The sequence below is a fragment of the Leptonychotes weddellii genome, chromosome 3 (assembly GCF_054177405.1).
Source record: "Leptonychotes weddellii isolate Sample4059 chromosome 3, ASM5417740v2, whole genome shotgun sequence".
In the NCBI taxonomy this organism is placed as follows: domain Eukaryota; kingdom Metazoa; phylum Chordata; class Mammalia; order Carnivora; family Phocidae; genus Leptonychotes; species Leptonychotes weddellii.
This window is the reverse complement of record NC_138371.1, coordinates 9,955,843-9,981,260: the sequence shown is the minus strand read 5'-3', so window position 1 is coordinate 9,981,260 and position 25,418 is coordinate 9,955,843. Positions and strand designations below refer to the sequence as shown.

General features: G+C 37.8%; 1 protein-coding gene across 1 annotated transcript in view; it reads right to left on the bottom strand.

The window, feature by feature from the left end:
* Nucleotides 1-1,914: 1,914 nt before the first annotated feature.
* LOC102732304 (thiamine transporter 2) overlaps nucleotides 1,915-25,418 on the bottom strand; it is a 25,231-nt gene continuing 1,727 nt past the window's right edge. Inside the window, exons 3-7 of the mRNA XM_081815300.1 lie at nucleotides 25,245-25,413; nucleotides 22,351-22,429; nucleotides 21,137-21,391; nucleotides 15,017-15,158; nucleotides 1,915-6,104 (exon numbers count right to left, since the gene is read on the bottom strand). Coding sequence (XP_081671426.1) covers nucleotides 5,931-6,104; nucleotides 15,017-15,158; nucleotides 21,137-21,391; nucleotides 22,351-22,429; nucleotides 25,245-25,413 — 819 coding nt within the window. The 3' untranslated portion in view covers nucleotides 1,915-5,930. The remainder of the gene's footprint in view (nucleotides 6,105-15,016; nucleotides 15,159-21,136; nucleotides 21,392-22,350; nucleotides 22,430-25,244; nucleotides 25,414-25,418) is intronic.

Here is a 25,418-nt window from a genome sequence, read left to right as displayed (position 1 = left end):
TGTTGCCCCCAGAAGAGCTGTTGCAAGAAGCAATGTTGCTGCTAGGCGGCCAGGGTGCAGGTGCTGCCGGGGCGCATTCAGTTGGTAAGACTTCCTCCCTCCCATTGCTCTTCCCCCACCTGATGGTCCTGAAAATACCCTTTTCCTGTCTTTCTTCGGTGCCTTAAGTCTTTCCATCAGAAGAGTCCCCGAACTTAGAGAAGTCATCGAATGGAAAAGATACGTATGTAGCCCAGCACCAGAGTAACTGTGCAAATTACTAATGAAATCATGATTCCGAATACTTGGTTTGATGGAGATATGCACTGCCTTTCGGTTCTGTCTTTTCCCACTTTTTCTTGTCATCATGCATAGTTTTTTTTTTTTTTTCCCTTTTTCCTTCCTAGTCATTACATAATACTGTCTAAATTTCCTAATAAAAACTAAAAGTCCATAAAAAGTGTTCTTTTGCCTTTGTTGTCTTTGAGCGCATGGAATCCTCGTTTGTTCTGAAACTTGAGAGCGAATTTACCTTTTGCACGTTTTTAAAACCTTGCAGCAGTAGCAGGTTCAAAGCCCTGGCCAGGTCTCTGGGGACCACCCCTCCCTTCAGTGAAACTTCACTCTCCTGTCAGCCTCCTCCTTCCCTAACAGACCAGTGCGCCGACTCCCCGGGAGACACAGTCCCCTTGTATTGATATAATGACATGGCCCTTCAGCGGCTGCTCCTAAAGCCCCACACGGGCATGCCCATCAGAACCCAAATACAGAATTTAATGGTGGGCCTGAGACCATTTGGGCTTTCCATGGGGTCTCTTTTGCAGACATATTCAATCTTTTCCTTCCCCTCTTTCTGTTCAATAACAGACCTTTGAAACCTTTCTAAATAAAATGCAATCGGCTGCCACAAATTCTGCCAGTGCCTCTGTCTTCTCAACCACCTTCAGCAAAAGTGACACATGAAAAGAAGCCCCGGGGATAGGGGGTTTTCAATGCTTCTTTGAGGGAGGAAGTCTTTTCTTCCACTGCTTCAATTTTATCCACAAGATGATAACCTCTTCTCTTTTTCCTTTCTTTCTCCTTCCTTTCTTTCCTCTACTCTCCCCTCCTTGTCCTTTCTTTTTCTAATTATTTTCTACAGCTTTTTCCAACTGTTGAGATTCCGCTGTTTTATTAGCTGTAGAGACCGTAGGCCGAGGAGATTTTGGATGGCAATGGTTCAGTATTTTCACACGTTGATGCATTTGTCCAAAAAGGGGGCAGCTCTGGTGGATACCATGTTCAAATAAAATAAATTAACTACATCACTGGGCTCAAAATCAAGATCCATATCTCTGTGGACCAAACACAGAACAGAAATGCCGAATGCAAGACTGCAACCATGACCTTGCTGGGATCTGGGGCTGGAAGTGGGCTATAGGCATGTGGAGGGTGGGAATATGATCGCAGAGATCAGATATTCCACATGGAGAGGGGATGATATAGCCAGGCTCACTTGAGATTTGGTGTTAGGGTGGGGCCCCTTCTGTCTTGAAAAAATTCTATGACTCTCTCCTGCCTGGGGCTCTGGCCTATAAACTGGTATCCACCAGAGACATATGGACATAGTCCCAAGATCACAAATTGACTTAAATCATCTATAGGCTTGAGAATAATCTACAACATCCCATTACACTATGGGATGAGGCTTGGATGTGGGGCAGGAGAATATAACTGCAAAACTTCTAGACAGGTAAAAGCCAAGGTGAGGACTGAGATAAGAAGAGAGAGTGAGAGAAATGAAAGTGAAAACAAAACACCTCTCACTTAAAGTAGTCAAAATTTCAAAAACTCTTTGTAGTAGGAAGGCTCTAACATGGCTCCCAATGATCCCTGCCTCCTGGTATTCACACCCTTGTGAAATCACCTTCTCTTGAGTATGTGCTAGATCTAGTGACTAACGAAGAGAATACCACAAAAGTGACAGGATGCCACATTCTTGATTAGGTTAAAAAATCTGTGACTTCCTTCTTTGAGCCAGTTCTTGATTTCTTGGCTTGTACACTTTGGTGAAGCAAGCTGACATGTTAGGAGAGGCCCATATGGCCAGGAACTGAGCACAGTCTCCAATCAACAGCTAGCAAGGAATTGAAGCCTTCTGCTCAGTGGCCATGAGGAACTGAATCCTGCCAACAATTACATGAACTTGGAAATGCATCATGCCCCAGTCAATGCCCTGCCTCCTTGAGATGACCACTGTCCAGTCAACATTTTGACTACCTATGGAAGACCCTGAAGTAGAGGGCTCAGCTAAGGTGTGTCCAGATTTCTGACTCAGAAACTGTGAGATAATAAATGTGTGGTATTTTAAGCCGCAAGTGTTGGGGTAATTTGTTATACAATGCTAAATAACTAACACACATTTGAAAACATCTGATGTTAAGAAAGGGCAACAGAATAAACTTGGAACATGAATTCATTTCAGATGAAATTGACTTTATAGAACTAACAGTGTCCTTTAAACAATATTTTTTGGATCTTTAAAACAGTAAACAAGAGAATGACTTCCATTAAAAAAAAAAGAAGAGGATTTATAGTGAAAATATAGGTAAAAACAAAATAAGAATAAGTTAATATCAAAATCCCAGGAATAAAAAAAATATGTGAGTTGAAATAAAAACTCAAGCAACAAAATAAGACACCATTGAAGAGAGAATTTGTGAATTGCAAGATGGATATCAGGTGTTTACTTAGAACACAACAGAGAGAAACGGAGTCCCAGAATAGAAACTGAAGTAGTCTGTCTTGACATGATATCTAATCTGGGCAAAAGGTTTTGAAGACTTTCCCAATAGGGCTGTCTCCTATGCCCAAGGATTTCTTTCTACTACTGTCAAACTGATTCACCTTGGACTTAAATTCCAGATACCCCTGGATGGGTTAAATTTCAGGCAATTTTTACTCTACTAAAAACACCAGACTCCAAATTATCACGAAGCAATGGTAGCATTTTCCATTCTGACTGTTATTGAATATTGAGTTGCTTAAAATTAAGCTCATACAGATCAAGTAAGAATTCAGTAAACGGTTCATCTATTTCTTTTCTATGGATACCAACTAGCCAACCCCACAAGTCTCTGTGAGTTAGACTATTCTGACCACTGCTTTGGCTCCATTGTCCATTATGGTAACCATACCCATTTTGTCTTTAGCAACTAAGTGCCTCCATGTGGCCCCTGCCACCCTAGGATCCCATGATCTCCATTGTATTTAAGTATCCCAGTTCGTTGGTAACAGTTCCCACTTAAATTTCTGACCTATAAAGCAAAGCAACCACAGGGTTCTTCTAGAATGCTGGGCTGCTCTCACAAATGTATTCTCACAGTTATGGTAAAAGGTGTGTCTTCCGGATCCTCCCAAGCTGGGTGAACAAATCCACATGACAAATCCACTCTAACATCATAATTTCCCTAAGCTTTTGAATATCTTCCTCTAGAGCATACCAGGGCAGTTCTGGCATTTCAACTTAATTTAGTGTAGACCACCTGTGGCTTCATGTTTCAGCTAACCAACCAAACCGGCAGCCCATATCAACGAATTCTGCTTGATCCAACTTTATGTTCCTTCTACCATGATCCCACGTCCCATACATATTATCTAGATTTCTGTCTATAAAAACTGGGAGAATCATGTAGCTATTCTGGAGTGTAATGCCTCTCCACATATTTTGTACTTTCCCTTTTGGGGCGTGCTGAAACTTGAGTCTAGTTATAGGTTTAGAAGCAAAGAGGGGTGGTGGGGGTGGGCCTGAGGAGACTCAGCAATGTCTTGCTACCGCGGCCGATGCCCTTACACAGGACTTCCTCCTTAGGCAGGGGTGGAAGGGCAGCTTCTAATGACAAGGACTTGGCAGATCTCGGGCTTAGATATCCCCGGCTTTATTGAGATCTGACCATGTGTCTCCATTCCAGTTTTCAGGATTCCACTCATTCCCAGTGAATCAGAAGACACCCTGCAAGGTTAGGAATTCAGTTTGATTGTAAAGCAGCCAATCGCAGAATGGGACTCTGGGTTTGGTTATCAGAAATCTCAGCTCTGTAGCTGCAGGAGACAAGGTTTATTTCAGGGAAGATATCAGAGCTTTCAGGTCATTAACGCAGGAATTTGAAGCCCTGAGCTCATCCTTTTTTCTCCCTTATTTTCTCCAGTGCTGTCAAGAGCAATCATCCAATTCCATTGTTCTCTTTAGTTTAACTAAAATAGTCTAAGTTGACAAATAGACGGCAATCCAGAACCTCACCTTCTGTAGGTATTTGTACTGTGCTGAATGTTGTCCTCCCCCCCCCCCAAATTTACATTCATCTGGAACCTATAAACGTGACTTTATTAGGGTCGACCTTAAATCCAATATGACTGGCCTCCTTATACTAAGAGGAGACTTTGGACATAGAGACAAAGACACATAGGGAGAACATCATGTGATAACAGAGCAACAGATTGGAGTGATGTGTCTACAAGCCATGGGATGTTAAGAATTTCCAGCAACTCCTCAAAGCTAGGAAGAGGCAAGGAAGGATCCTTCCCTAGACCGAGTTTTCAGAGAGAAAGTGTGGCCCCATCAACACCTTGACTGGAGACTTCTAGCCTCCAGAATTGTGAGGAAAGAAGTTCCTGTTGTTTAAAGCGACTCAATTTGTGGTCATTTGTTATAAGAACATTAGGAAACTAACATAGTATTTGATTAGGAGTGTCCAACGGTGACACTTGGGTGTCTAAAACCACATCACACCCCGACTACTGGTGTCTCCTTTATGACTGGAAACAGATTCATAGTGGCTTTAAATATAACTAGATGAGGTAACCAGTTCCAGAAAACCCAGAAACTCTTCAGAAAAGTTGTTCTTATAAATCTGTCCTCTACAACCACTCCTGGTACCAAAATCTGTATCAATCAGAATTCAGCCTGAGAAAGAGATCCAGTGGAGATATACATTAAAAAAAATTATTTCAAGGAGTTGGCTTACTTGATTGTGGGGGCTGGGGAGGCCAAGTCCAAAATTCATGGGGCAGGCCATCAGGATGGGTAAGCTAGAACTCTCAGGCATGTCCTCAGATGGAACTTCTCCTTCCTCTGGGAAGGCTCAGTTCAGCTCTTAAGGCCTTTTGACTGACTGAATTGGGCCCATCCAGATTATCTACAGTAGTCTCCCTTACTTAAAGTCGACTGATTGTGAACTTTGATCACATCTGCAAAATACATCATAGATTAGTACTTGTTTAAATAAATAAGGAACTTGGCCTAGTCAAGTTGACACATAAGACTGACTGTCACAAATTGCAACAAACTTATCCATTCATTTGAAAGAATTGAAATCATTACAATATTCAGTCTTTTCATGTAGGGTCATGGTAAAGTTTAATAAAAAATTTTTTCTTAAATTTTTGGCCTCATTTTATAGGAATTAAATGATTTCCCCCATTCTAACTTTTTTGCTAGTATACAGTATGAGCATAATAATAATTGTTATCACACCTTGATCATTTACTATGCATCAGGCCTGCACTAGAAACTTCTTTATCTACTACTCAAACCAAATTATGAGGTTGGGCACAGAAAGCCAGTATATATCATTCACTCTGTATATTTCATGGTTCTGTTCCTGGATGGTCCCATTTTCTGATTTCCATGTTCTTTTGGGGTGGACTTGAAAATATTAAAACAGTATTTAGGGTCCCAGTTGCTCATCGAGGTCATAAAGATGGCTGGTTTCAACTTAGTCGACTCCAGTTTTTGGTTGTACCCAGTTCACCAGCCCATAGCAGAGGTTTTGATGTGGTGTTGATGAGGTTGATGATAATCCTGTCTTTTATGGTATCTCAATCTAGGACAAAAAATTAAAATGCCATGTAGTGTAGCGCTATACATTTTCAGAGTCGTCTGTCCTTTGAGTCCATAGTAGGAAAGACCAGGCTCAAACTGTGTTACTGTGTTCATATCCAGACATTGAATTCTCCGGTTCACTTGGATTCTGACCAGTAGTAGACCTACATTTTTCCTTTCCGCATTTGGCTGAATAGATTATGTAAATGCTTCTCATTAGGAAAATTCCAGCAATAACAGAAAAATAACTCCCATAAATTAAAAACTAAAAAAGAAAAAGAAAATTAATGCATGACATTAAAATGGGTATTCAGCACTGAAGTTATAGAATGATGCTTTACTACTAGCTGGGAGATCTTAAACAGGTCACGAATTCTCTCTGTCTCAATTTTCTCAGTTGTAAAATTAGAATAATAACAATATTTACACATTTGTTGTGATGATTAAATGAGTTATTACATATAAGATATATAGAACAGTACCTACGTGGTAGAATTCAATCAATGTTAACTGTAGTTCTGAAACTCTCCATCTATATAGAGTATATATAGTTTTCCTTCTTGCTTTCCTTCTTTTTTTCATATTCACATTTAGTATATGAAGTTGGAAGTTTATTTTTTCATAGAATATAACATGCTTGACAGTATTTCTATCCAAAGAAAATAACAATGAAAAGAAAGAAGACAGTGTTTCTGTCCAAAATATTGAAATGATATTAATAGATGGATAGAAGTTTAGAACTGGTATATATTCCTAATGAATAATTGAACACTTAATAATTTTTAATAATTCTCCTTAGATATACAGACGAAGACGTTTTAATCATGTTTTATTTTTTAAAAAATTTAACTGTATTAACTTTTAAAATTTTTGTTTGCCTGGTATGAATTTTCCCTCCCCCCTCCAAACTTCAGATGTCTTTATAATTTTAAATGTGTCTTCTGTAAATAGACTATATTTGTAACCCTTTAAGAATCTAACCTGAAAATATTCTTTTTATTATTTTTATTTTTTTTTTTCTGGGTTGTAGCTTTGAATTGCTTGATTTTTATTTTTGGAAAATTATAAACATTCACAAAAGTGGACAGGACAGTATCCAAATGCCCATGAATCCATGACCTGGTTTTATCAATCACCAGCTCATAGCCAGTCTTGTTCCCACAATGTCCCAACCACTTCCCCTTTCCCTTTGCAGATTAATTTGAATCCAGTATCATATAATGTAATAAATATTTCAGCTTGTATCTTTAAAAAGAGGGACACACAAAAGTGTAACCATGAATCATTAATACATCTAAAAAATTAACAATTGTTTAATATCATCTAGTCAGTATTCAAGTCTCCTTACTTGTCTCATAATATTTTTAGTTTCTGGGAATGAATCAGGATTCAAATAAGATCCACACATTGTGACTGATTGCTGAATTTCTCGACACAATTGATCTTTTTTTAAAATTTTATTTGTTGAAAAACTGTAATTTCCCAGACGTTGGTGTTTTTTGGTGATAATCCTGGATGTCATGTAATGAATTCTTCTGCTTCCCCTATTTCCTGTAAATTGGCAATCCAACCTATGAGCTAATTTGTTATTTTAGTGACAACTAACATATTTGTGTTTTTTGCCACATTTTTCATGCTCCTTAATTTTCCCCTCCTTTCTTGAGCTCTTTCATGTGATTCTTTTTCCACGTACTGTTTTATTCTTCTCCTCTGTATAAAAATTGTATAACCTACTTCTTTTTTTTTTTAAAGATTTATTTATTTATTTGAGAGAGCGAGAATGAGAGAGAGAGAGAGTACATGAGAGGGGGGAGGGTTAGAGGGAGAAGCAGGCTCCTCGCCGAGCGGGGAGCCCAATGCGGGACTCGATCCCGGGACTCCAGGATCACGACCTGAGCCGAAGGCAGTCGCTTAACCAACTGAGCCACCCAGGCGCCCCTGTATAACCTACTTCTAATTTTTTTTGTGGTTGCACTTGAAATATTGACTCTTAAATAAACAAAGCAGTGGTGCATAAAGGTGATGGTGGTGGCAGTTGTCTGTCTTGGGCACGGGCAGTAAGTGGGGAGAACTCTCTGTAGAGAATTTTAAAACTATAATAAAACTGATGAAAAGTCTGTTCCATCTCATTATCGTCATGCTGCAGCAATTTAAACAATGCTGGTGATGAAATCCACCTCCCTACCAGATGGACTGCCATCCCGCTCCCTACTTAGTACGTCGCCCTAGCAGTGTCTAATCAATAATTCCTGCCCTCCTGCAGAACAGCACAAAAATCCTTAGTTTTGAACCTCTTCTACTGTTAGATACTATTGTATATTGTACACGTCAGGCATCTTTTTAAAAACTCCTCAAGATATAAAATATAAGTATTACTCTTTTATTTTTTATTTTTAAAGATTTTATTTATTTATTTATTTATTTTAGAGAGGGTGGGGAGGGGCAGAGGGAAAGGGAGGGAGAGAGAATCTCAAGCAGACTTCCCGCTGAGCATGGAGCCCAACAGGGGGCTCCATCACAGGACCCTGAGATCATGACTTGAGCTCAAATCAAGAGTTGGATGCTCAACTGACTGATCCACCTGGTGCCCCTAAGTATTACTCTTTTCAATGATTAGTGTTTGTTTAGATTTACTCACATGTTTAGTTCTTTTTTTCACATTCCTTCTTTTGGGAATACCTTCCTTTTGGGATAATTTTCCTTCTTCTTCAAGTGCATCCTTTAGAAATTGCTTTTGTAAAGGTTTGTTTGTGATAACACACACACTCGTTCTATTTCCGTTCGTCTGAAAATGTTCTTTTTTACTCTCATTTTTATTTATTTTATTTTTTTATTTTTTAAAGATTTTATCTATCCATTTGACAGAGAGAGACACAGCGAGAGAGGGAACACAAGGAGGGGGAGTGGGAGAGGGAGAAGCAGGCTTCCCGCTGAGCAGGGAGCCCAATGCAGGGCTCGATCCCCGAACACTGGGATCGTGACCTGAGCCGAAGGCAGACGCTTAACGACTGAGCCACCCAGGCGCCCCTTCACTCTCATTTTTAAAACATAGTTTCTCTTTGTCTATAATTCTAGGCTGGCCATTATTCTCTGCAACATTTGAAGCCATTGTTTTGCTGGCTTCTACTGTGAGCTACTGACATGTCCATTGTCGATTATCTGTAGCTGATGTTCTGTTTCTCTAAGATTTCTTTTTCTTTGGTTTTCTGCATTTAACCACAGTGTGTTTAGATATGAATTTCTTTTTACTTACTCTTTTTGAGATTTTTGGAGCTTCTTTCTTAATTTTGAGAATACATGCTCTTGATTACTTCTGGAAAATTCTCAGTGAATATTTCTTTATTGGCCTCTCTTTAGTACCTTTATTATCTCCTCAAGGAACTCCAACTAGATATTTGTTAAACTTTCTCACTTTCATCTCCACATGTGTTAATTTTTCCACTTCTCTCTCTCTGTGCTGCATTCTTGGTGATTTCTTCCCATTCAGTAATTTTTCCTATATATGTATCTAACTTGTTCTTAGCATATTTAAGTTTCTAATTCTCATGAGTCCTATTTTTCCCAAATATTCACAATCATTCATGAGGTATTTTGTTTCATTCTCATGTTATTATTTTCCTTTGTATACAAACCTGTCAAACATCTTTGTCTTCTAATGCTGGTAATTCCTCTGTCTCAAATCTTTGTCGGTCTGATTCTGCTATTAATTTTTTCAGTTGGCTTGCTCATGGTACTTTATATCCATGCATGATTTTGGACTTTTTAAAAAATCATAATCTTATATTTGGTGGCATTTTATATATGGCAATTTTAAAAATTTCTGTATTGAGGGACAGTCTTCCAGAGAGCATTTGTTTTGATACATACAGGTGCCTGGGGGCCATTACCAACCAGGGCCATTTTAAACTAAATACTCAGTTTTAGAAAAAAAATGTTTGGCTTATAAAAATTGGGCACTAGAATTATGTGAGTGCTGGCTTATGAAAGCAAATTTCCAGAGTCAATTCCTCTGATACCACCCAGATTCATCTTCTTTGTTGGAGTTTCCCCCATAATTTCATGGTTTGTTTCTGTTTCACCACTCACTGAGGATGTAGCCTTTGGGGTTGCCACTAAAACCAAAATTCCAGGTCATTGGGCGAATCAGCAGATGCTCGAGCACATGATAGATTCAGTGCTTCCTTATCTATCTGGTTTCCTGTTCCTGCTTTGACCTCTGCAGAGTGTTCTTATTTCTTACCAATTCAGCCATTTATTAAAAAAAAAAATCTTAAATTTATATCCAGGAGTTTTAGGTGTTTTGAAGTATAAAGGATTTTTTCTGATATCCAGCTTATTATTGCTTCAATGGAAATAAGTCTTTCTTATTTTAGTATTTTTTAAGTCTGTAGCTTTTAATGGAAGTAAGTCTTTCTTAATCTAATATTTTTAAAAACCGTTGTTGACTTTAACTTCAAACAACATGCACCACCCTTCTTCTCCTTCTTCAAACGCAATCCCTCAACCCCATTCCTCTGAAGGTACTCGCCTTCAGACCATTTCCACTAGAATAGAAAAGTAAGAAAACAAGACAAAATCTGAAGATCAGGACCCAACCTCATTGAAAATCTGTATAGGTAGTTACTTTGTTTGATAATGAAAATCTGGCCTCAACTTCAGCTACTCTTTGAGTTAAGATTCCAAGATAGTTTATGAAATAGAGAAACCTAAACCCGACAGACCACACATCTCACATGTTTTGAGTTAATGAATGTGACCTGAAAACACTCATCTGAGCTATCTGGACTATCCCATGCTTTAAACACATCTGAAAAATTTCAGATTTGATGTATGGGAGGCTGCCACAAATCTGAAGGGATCGCCATTTCATGCACTCAAAATAATAGCATCGCTGTTCTACTTTTTGCGAGATAATCTTTCTGCTTAGAGTGCCCGTTCCCTTATTAAGCCCTTTGGGGTTAAAGCTAAAACTCCATTTTCATGATTCTAATTTTTATTTAATTTAGGGCACCAAAAGTACCAGTTATCCTAGCTAGATGATCTAATGGACTGTGTAACCAGGGGTCCATCTGGTCCCCGAGGGGCTGAGTGCAGTTGCTTCCTGCCAAGAGAGCTGGGGAGGATCATTTTGCATTTCTCCATGAGGACACAAAAGACAGAACAGAGCATCAGCTGTGGTTTCCATGACATCGAGGGGTCACTTTATACCAGTGGCCTTCCCCTTTTCTTTTTCATGTGTACTTCCCCACCTTTCTGGTGATGGGGTTCAGGACAAGCTACCCCCAAATATGACACTTTGGCATAGTGAATATTTTTTAACTGAAGGAATCTGAGACATGGCAGGTGCAGGAAGGACTTTCCAACTTTCCTTTGGAGCAGGTCATAAGACCCTAGTGTCTATACCCGGAGGAAAAGGGACATCCTTATCTCCAAAGATAAAGGGACACAGAGAGGAATCTGAATGAACAGACTGTGTGAAGTTTCCCCAATTTACTATTCTTAGCTCATATCCTTTTTGTCCTATCATATTGTTTTTTCACAACTTTCCACTCTTTATCAAATCTAGCATAAAAACACTCAGGCTCAACTATTTCATCGGGTCTTCATTTCCTTATAAAGGTTCCTGTGTTACATAAAACTTAAATCAAATACATTTGTATGCTTTTGTTAATTTGTTTTTGTTACAGAGACCCAGTGGAGAGCCAAATATGGGGAGAGGAAACAATATTTTTCCTCCCGGACAGTATCAAGAGTTGCTTTTCATATCTTAAGCCTCAAGACCATCCAGGGAGGAGGCGGGTGAAAGTAATGAGATTCATGAATGGGAGTTGAATGAATGTCAATTCCCTCAATCAATAAGAAATTGATGGTTACCAACGTGTTCCCCATTCCAAGGGGTATCTCTGCAAATTGAAGGGTGGAACCGGGTAGGGGGTGAGAGGGATGGAGGGATATAGTAACAAGTAACCAACTTGTGAATAATTGGGTGTTTTTGTGTGAAACCTAAGAAAGGGATTATTTTTTATTTACTTATTTGAGAGAGAGAGAGAGAGAGTGGGAGAGTGAGTATACAGGGGGAAGAGCAGAGGGAGAGGGATATAATTTCCATCAGACTCCCTGCTGAGTGTAGAACATGATGCCGGGCTCGATCTCAAGACCCTGAGATCATGACCTGAGCGGAAACCAAGAGTCGGACACTTAACTGACTGAGCCAACCAGGCGCCCCACAGAAGGATTATTTTTTAAAAATTAACCTTTTGGAGTTGTGTGATTATTCACCCACTCCCTCTAAAAGTCCCTCATATTTATACCTATGAATTTCACCTATTTTTTAAAAACAAAAATCCCCCAGAAAATTATTTTATATCATCAGTATACCACAGTATGTTCTTATGCTTTCAGTAAAGCTAAACTTTAAAGTTACCGCTTCTTACATAACTAGCTAAATTACTCCTTAGTTTTTTCTAGATGAGGTAAAAAGATTCTTTTAGCTTTTCTCATGGACCTTTTTCCCCTAGCTTTTCAGTAATATTCAAAGATATACGTGGAACCTCTTTTTAAGATATCTATGGTCCTTTTAAATTGAGAAATCTATAAAAAGCCTATGTTGTGATAACAGGTTGAGAAATAATGAGAAAATGGAGGAATTAGTTCAGGATGTCTCAATGCAGATTTCTCTCCACTGAATCTCTATGTCTTATGAGAATGCGGACTTAGGTTGTAGTTTCTATTTTTTAGATTCCAATCTTTTAAAATGGCACTTGAAATTATATTAAGAAACTCATGGGATATCGTAAGTGCATAATCAATGATAAATGGACATTTATGATTGAGACTTGGGAGTTATTAATCAATATACCTCTATATTCTTGGCTTTCTGAAGTTTAATCCAAGCATATTTCATTAGATTCCTACCCAAATCAATTTTTAAGAAGTCTGCTTTTCAAACCCAGAAATCTGTAGTAACACTTTTTTGTCTGGGGAATATTTTATAGAAATAGGGCTTGTCTTCCTTTATGCCTTTGGACTGTGTATTTTGTGCTTACCCTACTCTGGCACCTGGGTAAACTAGTCCTTTATTCAGGAGTTGAGTTTTACAGTACATAACTTACATGAAAGAATCTCAATGAAAGTTGTTGTAGCATTGAAGTTATTAGCAGAGATGATAAGAGAAGATAGGTAGAAATACAGAGAAAGATTTTAAGAGGAGTGCCCTGAATCTAGATTTCCCTTGGTTGAGAAGATAAAACCATTTGGAAATCTTGACTTACCAGAGGAAACAAAGATGAAGTTTGACTTTTCTGCCAAACTTAATTTTTACTTTGGATGTCCATGTGAACTCCCCAGAAAGGTCAAAATGTATTGATTTTTTTCACAAAGCAGTCATTTAAATCAGGTTACACAAAGTAGTGGCAGAGACGAGGACAGACAGACTGACAGGCAATTTTCTTCTCAAGTTCTGGGTTGCCTACTTCAGTTCTAGGAATTCATTAATTTCAGGTTAAGACTCAATGGATTTGTGGGAAAATAAAGGAGATAGCTGGAGGTGATTCACGTAGAAGTCCTTAGAAAAGATAAGTGTATCCTAACAATGTTGACTCATGTGAATAACTCTTGTTTCTTTCTATTAAGAAAAGAGAGCGATGCACCCTTGTATTGAGTACACTACAGGCTGGGAATGGTGCATTTTATAGGCGGGCATCTAATCTGTGTAAGACCTCATGAAGTAGGTATTATATTTTCCATTTTACTGAAGAGAAAACAGACATTAAAAAAAAATTACAGGGGGTGCCTGGGTGGCTCGGTCCTTAAGCGTCTGCCTTCGGCTCAGGTCCTGGTCCCAGGGTCCTGGGATCGAGTCCCACATCAGGGTCCTTGCTCAGTGAGGAGTCTGCTTCTCCCTCTCCCTCTGTGCTCTCTCATGCTCTCTCTCTCTCTCAAGTAATAAATAAAATCTTTAAAAAAATTACATCTCTGGGGGAAGGATGAGGAAGTGTGTGGCAGGTACAGATGAAATAAGATTGGCCATAAGATTGAGACATCATGACATTATTCTTTCTAATTTTAAAATGTATTTGAAATTTTCCCAAATTAAAAGTTTTTAAGAAATCATTAATAAACATCAAGATTAATATTCATACTTTGTTGATTTCAGGCTTGTACTCCCTTGATCACATTTCTAAAAAGCTGGAGAGCAAATTTCAAGCTGGATGATAAACCAGGAATTTAAATTTTATTTTAGAAAGTAACAATTGATCTCTTTATGTTCTCAAAAAGAATTGAGAGCAATTCTATAGTAATCTTAGTTTTAATATTTATTCAATGAAGATATCTTTCCTTCTACTGAACTAGTTTGAGATTAAAATAGATTTCTTAAATGTCCTGGTGTTACTCATTCAATTGTGTTACCGGAAATGATTTCTTTTTCTCTATTTGTTTTTAAAGAAGACATTTCAATATTCTAAACATTTGCATTAGGTATGTGTAGAGACAGGTAAGATCAACCATTTTGTCCATGAGACTGAGTAGGCTTATGAAATCTATGAACTAAGCATATTCATAAGACTGAACTTTAGCCAGGGCAAGAAAAACCTTTAGCTGTGGGTAATGAGAACCACTTAAACTGGAATGACTTTATGGGTCTATTTTAGATAATGCTTTCATTCTTTCACCTGCTTAATGAAAAGGTCACCTGTTTAACGAAAAAGTTTCCTAAGAAATAGCATGTACCTTAACTTCATCATATTTATATCTCTCAATACAAAATTATTCCATTGAAGACACCGTGCTAAATGAAAACAAGCCAGAAGCAAAAGGCTATCGCTCTATGATTCCATTCATATGACTTCCTAAAGCAATAGGGATAGAAAACCCATCAGGGGGTTGCTGCGGGTCGTGTGGAGAGAGGAAGCTGACGGCAAAGGGGCATGGGCATTGTCTGGGTGAAGGTGCGGTTCTTTATTTTCATGTGGTGGTGGCCACACAGCTGTGTGTTTGCCCAAATTAATAGAACTGTATATAAATTTATTTATATGTCAATTTATTGTATGATAATTATACCTCAGTACGTCCACTTGCTATGTATAATAATGTGCGTGTGCGTGGGTGAGTGTGTGTGTGCGTGTGGTTTTCAGAGTGTCCCTCGGTGTCAGTGAGCGCACAGAGGCATGCACTTACCTGGATGCTGACCGGAAGCCCCAGTCCCTGTTTGTCAATCACAGCTGCAGTCATGCCAGTCTGGATCGCCAGGGCAAGGAAGGTGTTGATTCCGAACACCAGGGCATAGCGTTCCACGCTGCGATTAGCAGCAATCTGAAATCTAACAGTGTACAAATGGAAAGAGCTTTGAAAGCACACATATGTGGGCTTTTATTTTATTATTTTTTTAAGATTTTTTATTTATTCATTTGGGAAAGAGAGGAAGCAGAGAGAGAGAGCATACGAGAGGGGGTGGGGAGAGGCAGAGCTGGAGGGAGAAGCCGACTCCCCGCGGAGCAGGGAGCCCGATGCGGGGCTCGACCCAGGGGCCCAGGACCCTGGGATCATGACCTGAGCGGAAGACAGACAATGACTGAGCCACCCAGGCGCCCCTATATGTAGAGCAGGGAATTGTGTTGTTCCCAAGATTTGGCTCCCCTCAGGCAGCTCAAGCTTCTGTTGACAGTTTCTTGCTAAAAAGCTCTTCTAGCAGGGAAAAAGGAATGAAGGGTAGATGGAATAGTGAAGTGTTATATTTTAACATTCCATGCGATGTGATGTATTATAAGAATTTAAAAATAATTAACCTTCTCTAAAATTAAGCCAAATATTCCAAATGTTCTGCAACCAGGTAACACTGAACATTATTAGATGTGGATATGGTTTAGCAGTCACTTTTTAACCTAGACAGATCAATGAATAAATCACGAGTCAATTTGATGAGTTTTTACTTATTTGGAGGCTCCTCACTTCACAACATTAGCAGCTTCAGAGTCTAATAGGTGAATTTTTTCTCTGGAAAACTCACAAATTATTTGCTTTCACAATTGGTTCAATATGGCCATTAGTTCATTTAATTTAGTCAGGCAAGACTGACATATATGCATTCAAATTCTTCCATGTAATTTAGCTAAGACATTTATAACCTGATTTTATTTAAAAATATGAAAACAGGGCGCCTGGGTGGCTCAGTTGGTTAAGTGACTGCCTTCGGCTCAGGTCATGATCCTGGAGTCCCTGGATTGAGTCCCGCATTGGGCTCCCTGCTCAGCGGGCAGTCTGCTTTTCCCTCTGACCCTACCCCCTCTTGTGCTCTCTCTCTCTCTCAAATAAATAAATAAAATATTTAAAAAAATATGAAAACAAATGGAAAGTTTTAACTATTTTTACATCCCCTCCCCAAATCCTCACATTAAAAAATAAATACAAGCATTTTAAAATTATGTGATTCAATGAAAATGTATTATTTCAGTGAAACAATTACCAACTAAACATAACAAAACCCATAAATTACTCTAGATCCCACAAAGTGAATATTAACACATGGTCCAAATGGGCCTTATAATTTCAGGAGTTTCTTGCTCAGCTAACAATTTTTCCTTTGAAAAAAAAAATGCTATACTAGATAGATGCTCTTGAAATATAGATTAAATAAATTAAATGGCAGATTCCCTTTTAGTATGCCAATTATTCCAGGTTGGAATCTTGATTTAATCTGTACAGATGCTTAAACAGAGTATCAATGATTACTTGGTTTTGGACAGACCTTTATATGTGGTGGATTCAGACAGAGGCATAATGCTGACATCAAGGTCAGTGTGGTTTTGAATCCTAAGATTTTTCAGTCTAAACCCAAAAATTATTGTCCCAGGCAACTGAAATGACAAGGAATCATACTGTCTAAAATCTTATTTCAAAGCTCCTACTGGGTCATTTCTACATAGGCATAAAACTACCATGCAGAGCACACTGCACAGGGCTAAGTTCTTGGAAAGAGAATTATATTCATTTTCTGTTAGGCATTTAGCACTAAGTACAGATGAGCTTCTGAGATAGTCTGTAATTTGAAGATAAAACCACTTTGAAATTTTATTTGATTGTTTATGTTCCATATATTATGGCATTACGGGATTGACATTTACTAATTTACCCTATAACTTAAAGGAAAGTCATAGGAACAATTTATAAAGGCATTAAAAAAACACATTACTTTGTGCCCATATAAAAATAGAATGGTTAAATTAAAAAAAAATTCAATAGCCCAAAGTTTTTTTTTAATGTTATATTATTATATTTGTTCATTGCTTTTTTTTTTAAAGATTGTATTTATTTATTTGAGAGAGAGCGAGCACAAGCAGAGGACGGGGCCGAAGGAGAGGGAGGGGGAGAAGCAGACACTCCAATGAGCAGGGAGCCTGACATGGGACTCGATCCCAGGACCCCAAGATCATGACCTGAGCTGAAAGCAGATGCTTAACAGACTGAGCCAACCAGGTATCCCTTGCTTGTTGTTGTTGTTTTCTAGAAATGCTAACCAAGTGTTTATCATGAAACAAGGACTTCATGGGCATACCAATGAACAAGCATGATTTTACCCTCACAGAGCTTACACTCCAACAGGGAATACTTAACTGGACCCAGATAACTGCTTTGACTAACATTAATTAAATTTATCAGTTTTATCATGAAAAAGAAATATGAAGTAAATATCTCCTTTTGTAGAATACTCAGATTTTTTTACATGAACTTCTTGTATCACATAATGGTTGAAACCATGGCTGGTCAATCATCTTAGAATTTCTTCCAAATCTGAACTTTAACCCTTTGCATTAGAAATACATTTATCCTACATGTGCTAAATTTATTTTAAAATTTTCTTAGAAGTTAGAGTAGTAAAAAGATGTGAATTAAGTTACAGAGACAGGATTCACCTACAGAGAAAATATATTCTATCAGTATTCTGAAGTTGGACATGTGAGTGATAATTTCATTTAGCACCAAATTTGACAGATCTATGAGGTCAAGTTCTCTTTTATCCTGCACTGTGAGTCTGTATCCTGACACTAAGATACTATTTGTTGAGTCCTGCCCAGTAATTAGATATTTTAAATAATGTAACCAAAGTTAATTATGCCTAAAATAATACTTTTTTTCACTAAGCTTATCAATCACCTGACTGAATTGACAAGTTAGATGAAAGACGATTGTTGAGCTTTATGTAGAATGCTCTGAACATACTGTCTGGGAAAACCCTGACAGTCATTAGATGAGTTCCATCTTCATAGCCTCTCAGAATCTCAGCATTCTTATTATTCTTGTGGATTAACGCTCTACTTCCTCATGTCTATAATAAATCATTCTGAGAATTTCTCAATACACCAAAACATTTTGGTTGTTTGTTTTTTCCTAAACCATCTCATATCCTGACAGTTAATCTTACTATTTTTTTCAAATTTTCCTATTTGTTTCTTTAGTAGAGCAATATTGACTCGCTTCACAGTATGCAATAGATATGCAGATGGCTGTGAACCAATCTGTTTTGAAATATTCAAGAATAATCTACCTTTACTTTTTCACTATGTGGAAGCTGTGGTCAGGAACAGTACAAATAACTCTGAAAAATTATTTTTACTAATTTTCAGGTTCTCCATCTTTCTAAATCTAGCCATTGAGCATTAAACCAAACTAATTTAGATTTGACTTAAGTTCCTTTTACTAATCAAGAGTTAGATTACTGTGAGAAAACAAAACATTTCGAATAATTTCTAAAATAAAAGTGGGGGAAGATAGAGATCTCCTTGTTAGGATGTTGAAGGTCAGAAAAGACCAAAATAACAATAAGAAAATAACAGGGTAAGCAAAAAATCATACTATTCCATAAAGAAAACATAAGTATAGTAAAACTGCTGAAAATCAAATAAAAACAGAAAATCTTAGAAGCAGCCAAAAGCAAAATTATCATCACATTTAGGGGAACAACAATGAGAATGACAACAAACTCCTTAATGCAAGCTGGAAGACAATGGAATAATAAATCCTTAAAGTGATGAATGGGAAAAAAAAAAGTCAACTTAGAATTGTAATCAGCAAAAATATACTGAAAAATGATGTAAAATGTATTTTCAAATAAATAAAATTTGAGAGAAATTGTCACCAGCTGGTTTGTACTACAAGTAATTTTAAAAGAAGTTTTCAGGCTGAGGGGAATCAACGGCAGATGGAAACTTGGATCTACAGAAAGAAATGAAAAGGATTGGGAATGGTAAATCTATGAGTAAACATAAAAGATTATTTTTTTGGTCTTAATTTAAAAAAAGATAATTTTCTATTTAAAGCAAATAGAATAATAATGTATTGTAGGGTTTATAACAGCTACTGAAGTAAAATCTATAAAACAGTACAAGGGACAGGGAGTAAATGGAATTATGCTGCTGTAAAGTATTTATACACAAAGTGGTATAATATTAATTTAAGGAAAACTGATGAGTTAAAAATCTAATCCCACTAAAAACATAAAGACTTAGCAAAGAAAAACAAATAGAGGAAATAAAAATGGAATTAAAAAGAAAGCTCAATTAACTTCAAAAGAGGAATAAAGACAAATGAACAGGTGGGACAAATAGTAAACAAATAAACTGGTAGACTTAAACCCAATTGTAAGTTACATGGAGTTCATGGGTGAGCCTCTTGAATGTGTAATTTAATGTTTTAAGTGAATGTTTAGGCATTCTTTGGATATATAAATTAATGCTTTTGATAAAATTTGGGAACTTTTTGGCCATTATCTTTTTACATGTTTTTTCTTTTTCTTTATGTTCTCTTCTTCTGGGACTCCATGATGCATATATTGATACACTTTATGGTGTTCCATAGATCTCTAAGAAAAGTTTAAGGCCAAAGAGCATATCCAAGATTATGCAGCCAATAATGTTAGGTCAAGGAATATATTTTCAGATGTTTGCTTTATCTCTGATCAGCTACCTAATTAAAATTAAACATATTGCCACACAGGATATGATGAGCAACCTAATCCTTTTTTAGGTATTCTCTAGGCAACATTCATCACTTCCTTAGGTCATTTTCTTTCCATTCTAATTAAAAGAGATCATATATTCCCCATGTTTAAACTACTGTATGATTTAACATTTCTTATTTTTATATGTAGTTTTATAAAACAGCTTCAGTTCTACAACTGCTCTGAGACTATTTGGTAAGCTGTTTCAAAAAGAAACAGGTGTTCTATGATTATTCGTGTAGGTAGGGAGTGAAAACTAAACGGAGTCAAAATCAGATACAATCACATCTTATTTTGTTGCTAAATAAAACAAAATCAAAGTGGAGAAATTGGAACAACAGTATACTGTTGGTGGGAATAGAAAATGGTACAGCCACTATGGAAAACAGTATGGAGGTTCCTCAACAAATTAAAAATAGAGCTACCATACAATCCAGAAATTCCCACTTCTGAGTAGTTATCCAAAATAATTGAAATGAGTTCCTAGAAGAAATATGAGCACGCCCATGTTCAGTATATTGCTATTCACAATAGCCAAGATGTGAAAACAACCTAAGTGTCTGTAGATGGATTAATGAATAAAGAAAATGTGGCATATACACACAATTGACTATTATTTAGCCTTTAAAAAGAAGGAATCCTGCAATATGGGACAACATGGATGAATCTTGGGAACACTATGCTACATGAAACGTGTCAGTCATAGAAGGACAAATGTTGCATGATTCCATTTATATGAATTGTCTAAAATAATCAAATTCATAGAAGCAAAGAATAGAATGGTAGTTTCCAGGGGCTGTGTGGAGGGGAAAATTAAGTTGCCTACTTAGTGTGTATAAATATGTATCTTTCAGTTACGCAACATAAATAAGTTCTAGCAGTCTGATGTACAACATTGTGTCTATTGATAACAATCCTGTAGTGCGCACTTTAAAGTCTGCTAAGAGGAGTAGATCTCATGTTAAATGTTTTTACCAAATAAGGAAAAGAGGACTATAAAAGAAAAAAATCAATAAAATTATTCTGTTAAACAAATACAATATAAAAAAAATTTTTTGATAAAAAATCAAAACCTCAAAGTATATCACCATTTATTAATTATGAGAACTTCGAATTTTTTTTTCCTGATGAATAACCCTAATCAAGTCCCAGGAGAAAGTCCGTTAAAATAGGAATATAGTTGTTGTCTCTTATATTAAGCATTAAATATAACATTGCAAATGCTATTCAGAAGAACTGGAAGAATAAATAAAGAAATCTATTCTGTTGCTTGAGATTTAGATAAAGAAATGAAAAATACTTACGCTGCTATCGTTATGAGAAGCATGTAACTTGACTTGAATATCATGAAACCAGCATAGCACACCCAAATATTAGTCGTGTAATTCATGAGAAGTAGAGAACCTGCATCTGCTGCTGAGAACAGCGCCAGGGCCAGCTCTCCCAGGAGATCCCAGTTGACTTTCACACAACCCGCTGTGCAAGCTGCCAGAGCCCCTGGAAAGGAAGGAATCAATATATATGACGTCTTGTCATTCCACGCATAACAAAGTAGGGTGCTGTTTTGTTAAAATTCACACTGGATAGGCCCTGAAGCATTTCCAGGCTATGGTAAAAAATGTCGACTGATTGTGAACTTTGATTGAATGAAAACCACTTGATCCAGCTCTGTGAAGTGTACATATCTTTTTCTCTGAAAGTTTGAAATAGACAAACTGAATTTGGGTTTCCATAAATCACAGACTGGAACGGCCCCAGAGAGGCCATTTTTTTTTTTCTTTCTTCTTCCCTTTGCAGAAGATAAAATTCAGGTTCAGAAACCTGGTGTCAAACAAAAACAAATCCAGACTTTGATAGGGGGAGGCTTTATTTAGAAGAAAGAATGGCAATACGGAGAACACTCTGGTCGCCGAAATCTGCAAGCATCTTGAAATCAAACAGAAAAAGGGTTTTCTTTTATAGGGTAATCCTTCACTGTAGGGCAAGTGGACATAAGCGGGATCTTTGGAGAGGAAGCTGGACAAGGAAGGGGAAATGATCAGTGGAGACTGACAGGAAAGTGTCCCGCTGTGGTCAGTTTTCAGGAGAAGTTGATGGGGGCTGGGGCACATTCCACACTGTGTTGTGTTTACTCAGAGTTGGGGCAAGCAGAATGTAAGGGGTCTGTACTAAGGAGAGGAGCCTGACTCAAGTTCAGTCAAGACAAAGCAAAGCGTGAGGAATGGTCAGTTGTGAATACTTGGTGACCAAGTGGGGCACCAAGTTCTTCAAACTGAATGCCAGCCCTTGCTACTATGTCTGTCTCTGTGCCATGTAATGAATGAATGTTCTAGGAGGGATTCTCTGTCTCTGTCCTCATCTCTGTTTTCTCTATCTTTTATATAACATTGATTTAAAAATTTCCTTAAATCCCTTAAGGATACCAACCTTCAAGAATTCTCTCTATTCACTTGCCCCCCATTTGTTGGTTTAATCATCCCCCCTCTTTATTTGTTGACTCATTCATTCACCTACTCACCCCATCAAACGTTTTTGAGCTTCTCTATGGGAAAATATGGTGGTAAACTTTGGATCCTTGCTCTTGAAAATAATACAGCCTACTGGAGAAATCAGATATATCAATTTTTAGTTTTAATAGTGTGTGATAGGACTGTAGGAATGCTGACCCTAACTCAAATTTAAACTAACCATAACCTAGTGGTTCTCACAAAGGTGTTTTTGCCCTTCAGGGGACAGATGGCAATATTTGAAGACAATTTTGGTTGTCATGACTTGGCAAGGAAATGGTGGTGCAGGTGGAGGTACGCTAAGGGGATCTAGTGGGTTAAGACCGATGATGCTGTGGAACGTCTTACAATGCACAGGACAGCCCCCCACGACAAAGAATTTCCCTGCCCCAAATGTCAGTATTGCTGAGGATGAGAAACTTTGACCCAAGCCCTGAATGTAGTCACAAGACATATCCCCAGGACACATTCATGTTATAATATGCATTTTATGGACGTACTTATAATGTGTTCCTACATTGTGCTGTGAATGAAATAATCAACTGTCAGGTTTCTTGCTACCCTTAGCTTTCTTTCTTAAAGACATGGCTTAATTTGCACAAGGTCTTAGGTCAGCAAACCAGTCCTACTTCACCTGGTTCTGCCTAAAAATTTGACAGTAATTAGGGTCCTCGCAATCACAAAGAGACTAAAGAAAAATTGTGTTTCGGGGGCTTTTAAAGAATGAATTTTATAAACGTTTTACCTTTTCTACACATGCCCTCAGTAAGGATACATTATCTGAGGAGAAGAGGATTGTTTTCTCCCTTTTCCCGAAGAGCAAGTCCTTAGAAAGGAAATGGGTGTGAGGTAAACAAATCCTAGAACAGGTTTCTAGGAGTCAAAATGGAATTTTTAGAAAGGGAAGTGAAAAGAATATTACCTCAACAATGGACCCTGAAATGTTCAATAAATATGTGGGTGTGGAACACCCTAACTTCAAAAATAATATCTTCAAAGTCCTATTTGATGTGAAAGCTTTGTTATGTCAGGAAAAACCATGTACGTTGTTGGGCTCACTTCAAAGACAGTTCTGGGCTCTACCGTTCTGACTTTAAGAGCATTAACTCTGTGTCAGCCCACCTTCCCTCCTTCTCTTCACCTCACTCTCTTTGGAAAAGGATTTCAAACTTCACAAAATATGTTCTGGGAAAAAGGAAGAGTCCATGGACAAGAATCTAAGAACCCCCAAACCACAGTAGCTTCTCAGCTAGGAGGGAAGTTTTTCGAAAGTAGAAAGCCCAGGACAGAGTTGAGGGGGAATCCCGTAGCAGAAGCTGGAAACCCTCATTCCCCCAGAGACCTTCTCAAGGTCATCCAGTCTCGCTGCCTCTTTCCTGTTGCACAGAATGCAGTATCAGAAATCCATCTACAGGTAAATAAGGTTGAAGTAGGCACTTACCAGTCAGCTCAAGGAGAAGCAATAAATACTCAGGAACACACATATCCTCTTGGAGGTCCTGCCTCTCCCACCATATCACACCCTGCCTTTCTCCTTTCCTGGCGCTCTTTGTCTCGTGCTGCCATTTTCTCCACAATCAAGGATTGCTATTTGTTAAGAGCTACTGCAGGGGGACACAGTTCTTACTGGTTCTTACTAATGACAGATGAATGAAAGTATATTATGTAGGAAAGGCCAGGGAGAAAATTATACAAGATAATACAATAAGCTGGTGGTGGAGAAGAGATAGGTTGGAAGACTGTAAGAATCCTGTCTTGATTCACTATTATTCTAGCAAATATCTGGATATGGTAGGGAATGGGGAAGCTGAGTAGGGAGAATAATCTTAATCAGAAGACCACAAGCTTTGGCAAATCCCTGCATGTACAGTTAAGGAAAGATATAAATAAATTATTTAAGTTGTCTCAAGGGGAACCTTTGAAATGATAAAGTAGCTCCTAGAACAGTAGCTTTCAAACTTCTTTCACCATAGCCTGAAAAAAGAAATATATTTTATATGTCCACCAGTACATACATATGTGTATGTAAACAGAATTTTCACAAAACAGAACTTATCCCTATAAGCTGCTATGCTCCCTATTCTATTCTATTCTATTCTAAATTTTCTATTCTGTTCTTTGATTTAAAAATGCTGGTCAGGGGCGCCTGGGTGGCTCAGTCAGTCAAGCGTCTGCCTTCAGCTCAGGCCATGATCCCAGGGTCCTGGGATCAAGCCCTCCCTCTCCCACTCCTCCTGCTTGTGTTCCCTCTCTCACTGTGTCTCTCTCTCTGTCAAATAAATAAATAAAATCTTAAAAAAAAATAAAATAAAAAAATAAAAATGCTGGTCAGAAATCCACTACATTGATTTCAAGATCTGTAAAGGGCCAGAGAGTAAATATTTTAGGCTTGCAGACAACATAACCTTCTTTGTTTTTATTTGGTTGCTTGCCTGGATTTATTATTTTTACAACCCTTGTCATATATTATTTTTTCCCCTTACAACCCCTTAAAAATGTAAAAACTATTAGCTCTGGTGGGCCATGGGCCATCATTTGCCCACCTCTATTAATGGTTTGCAAACCACAGTTTAACAACTAGAGTTACAGAGCAGTTAGAGAGGAAAGTTGATTTGGTAGGTTAACCTTAAACCATTCAACTCTTTATGGCCAAACCAGGTTCAGCCAGTGGGACACAAATTTGCAGTCCCTGTTTTTAGGGGTGGACAAAAATTTATTTTCCATGGATAGCTTTGTCAATCGTCCCTTATATTCATTGTCTCTTTTAAATTTTGTGTAAAAACTCTTTTCTTTTTTCAGAGTCTTTGGTATTCAGTATTGAAATCTTTCAACCAATCTATCTAAGACTATGATTTGGAAGAATATATTTCTTGCACATTGAAAAGATAAAGTCTGGTATACTGACCTCCAAATGTTGCAATAGCTTCTACTGCCCCATTATAGATTGTAGAACTCTGGGACGGTGCCTTGTAATCCCACAGGATTTGAACATAGTTCAAAACCTGGTTAAAACCTGCTGTGGAGAAGGCCCACCACAGGGACCAGTAGAAAAGTCGCTTTGAGGAGTAGCACTCCTTCA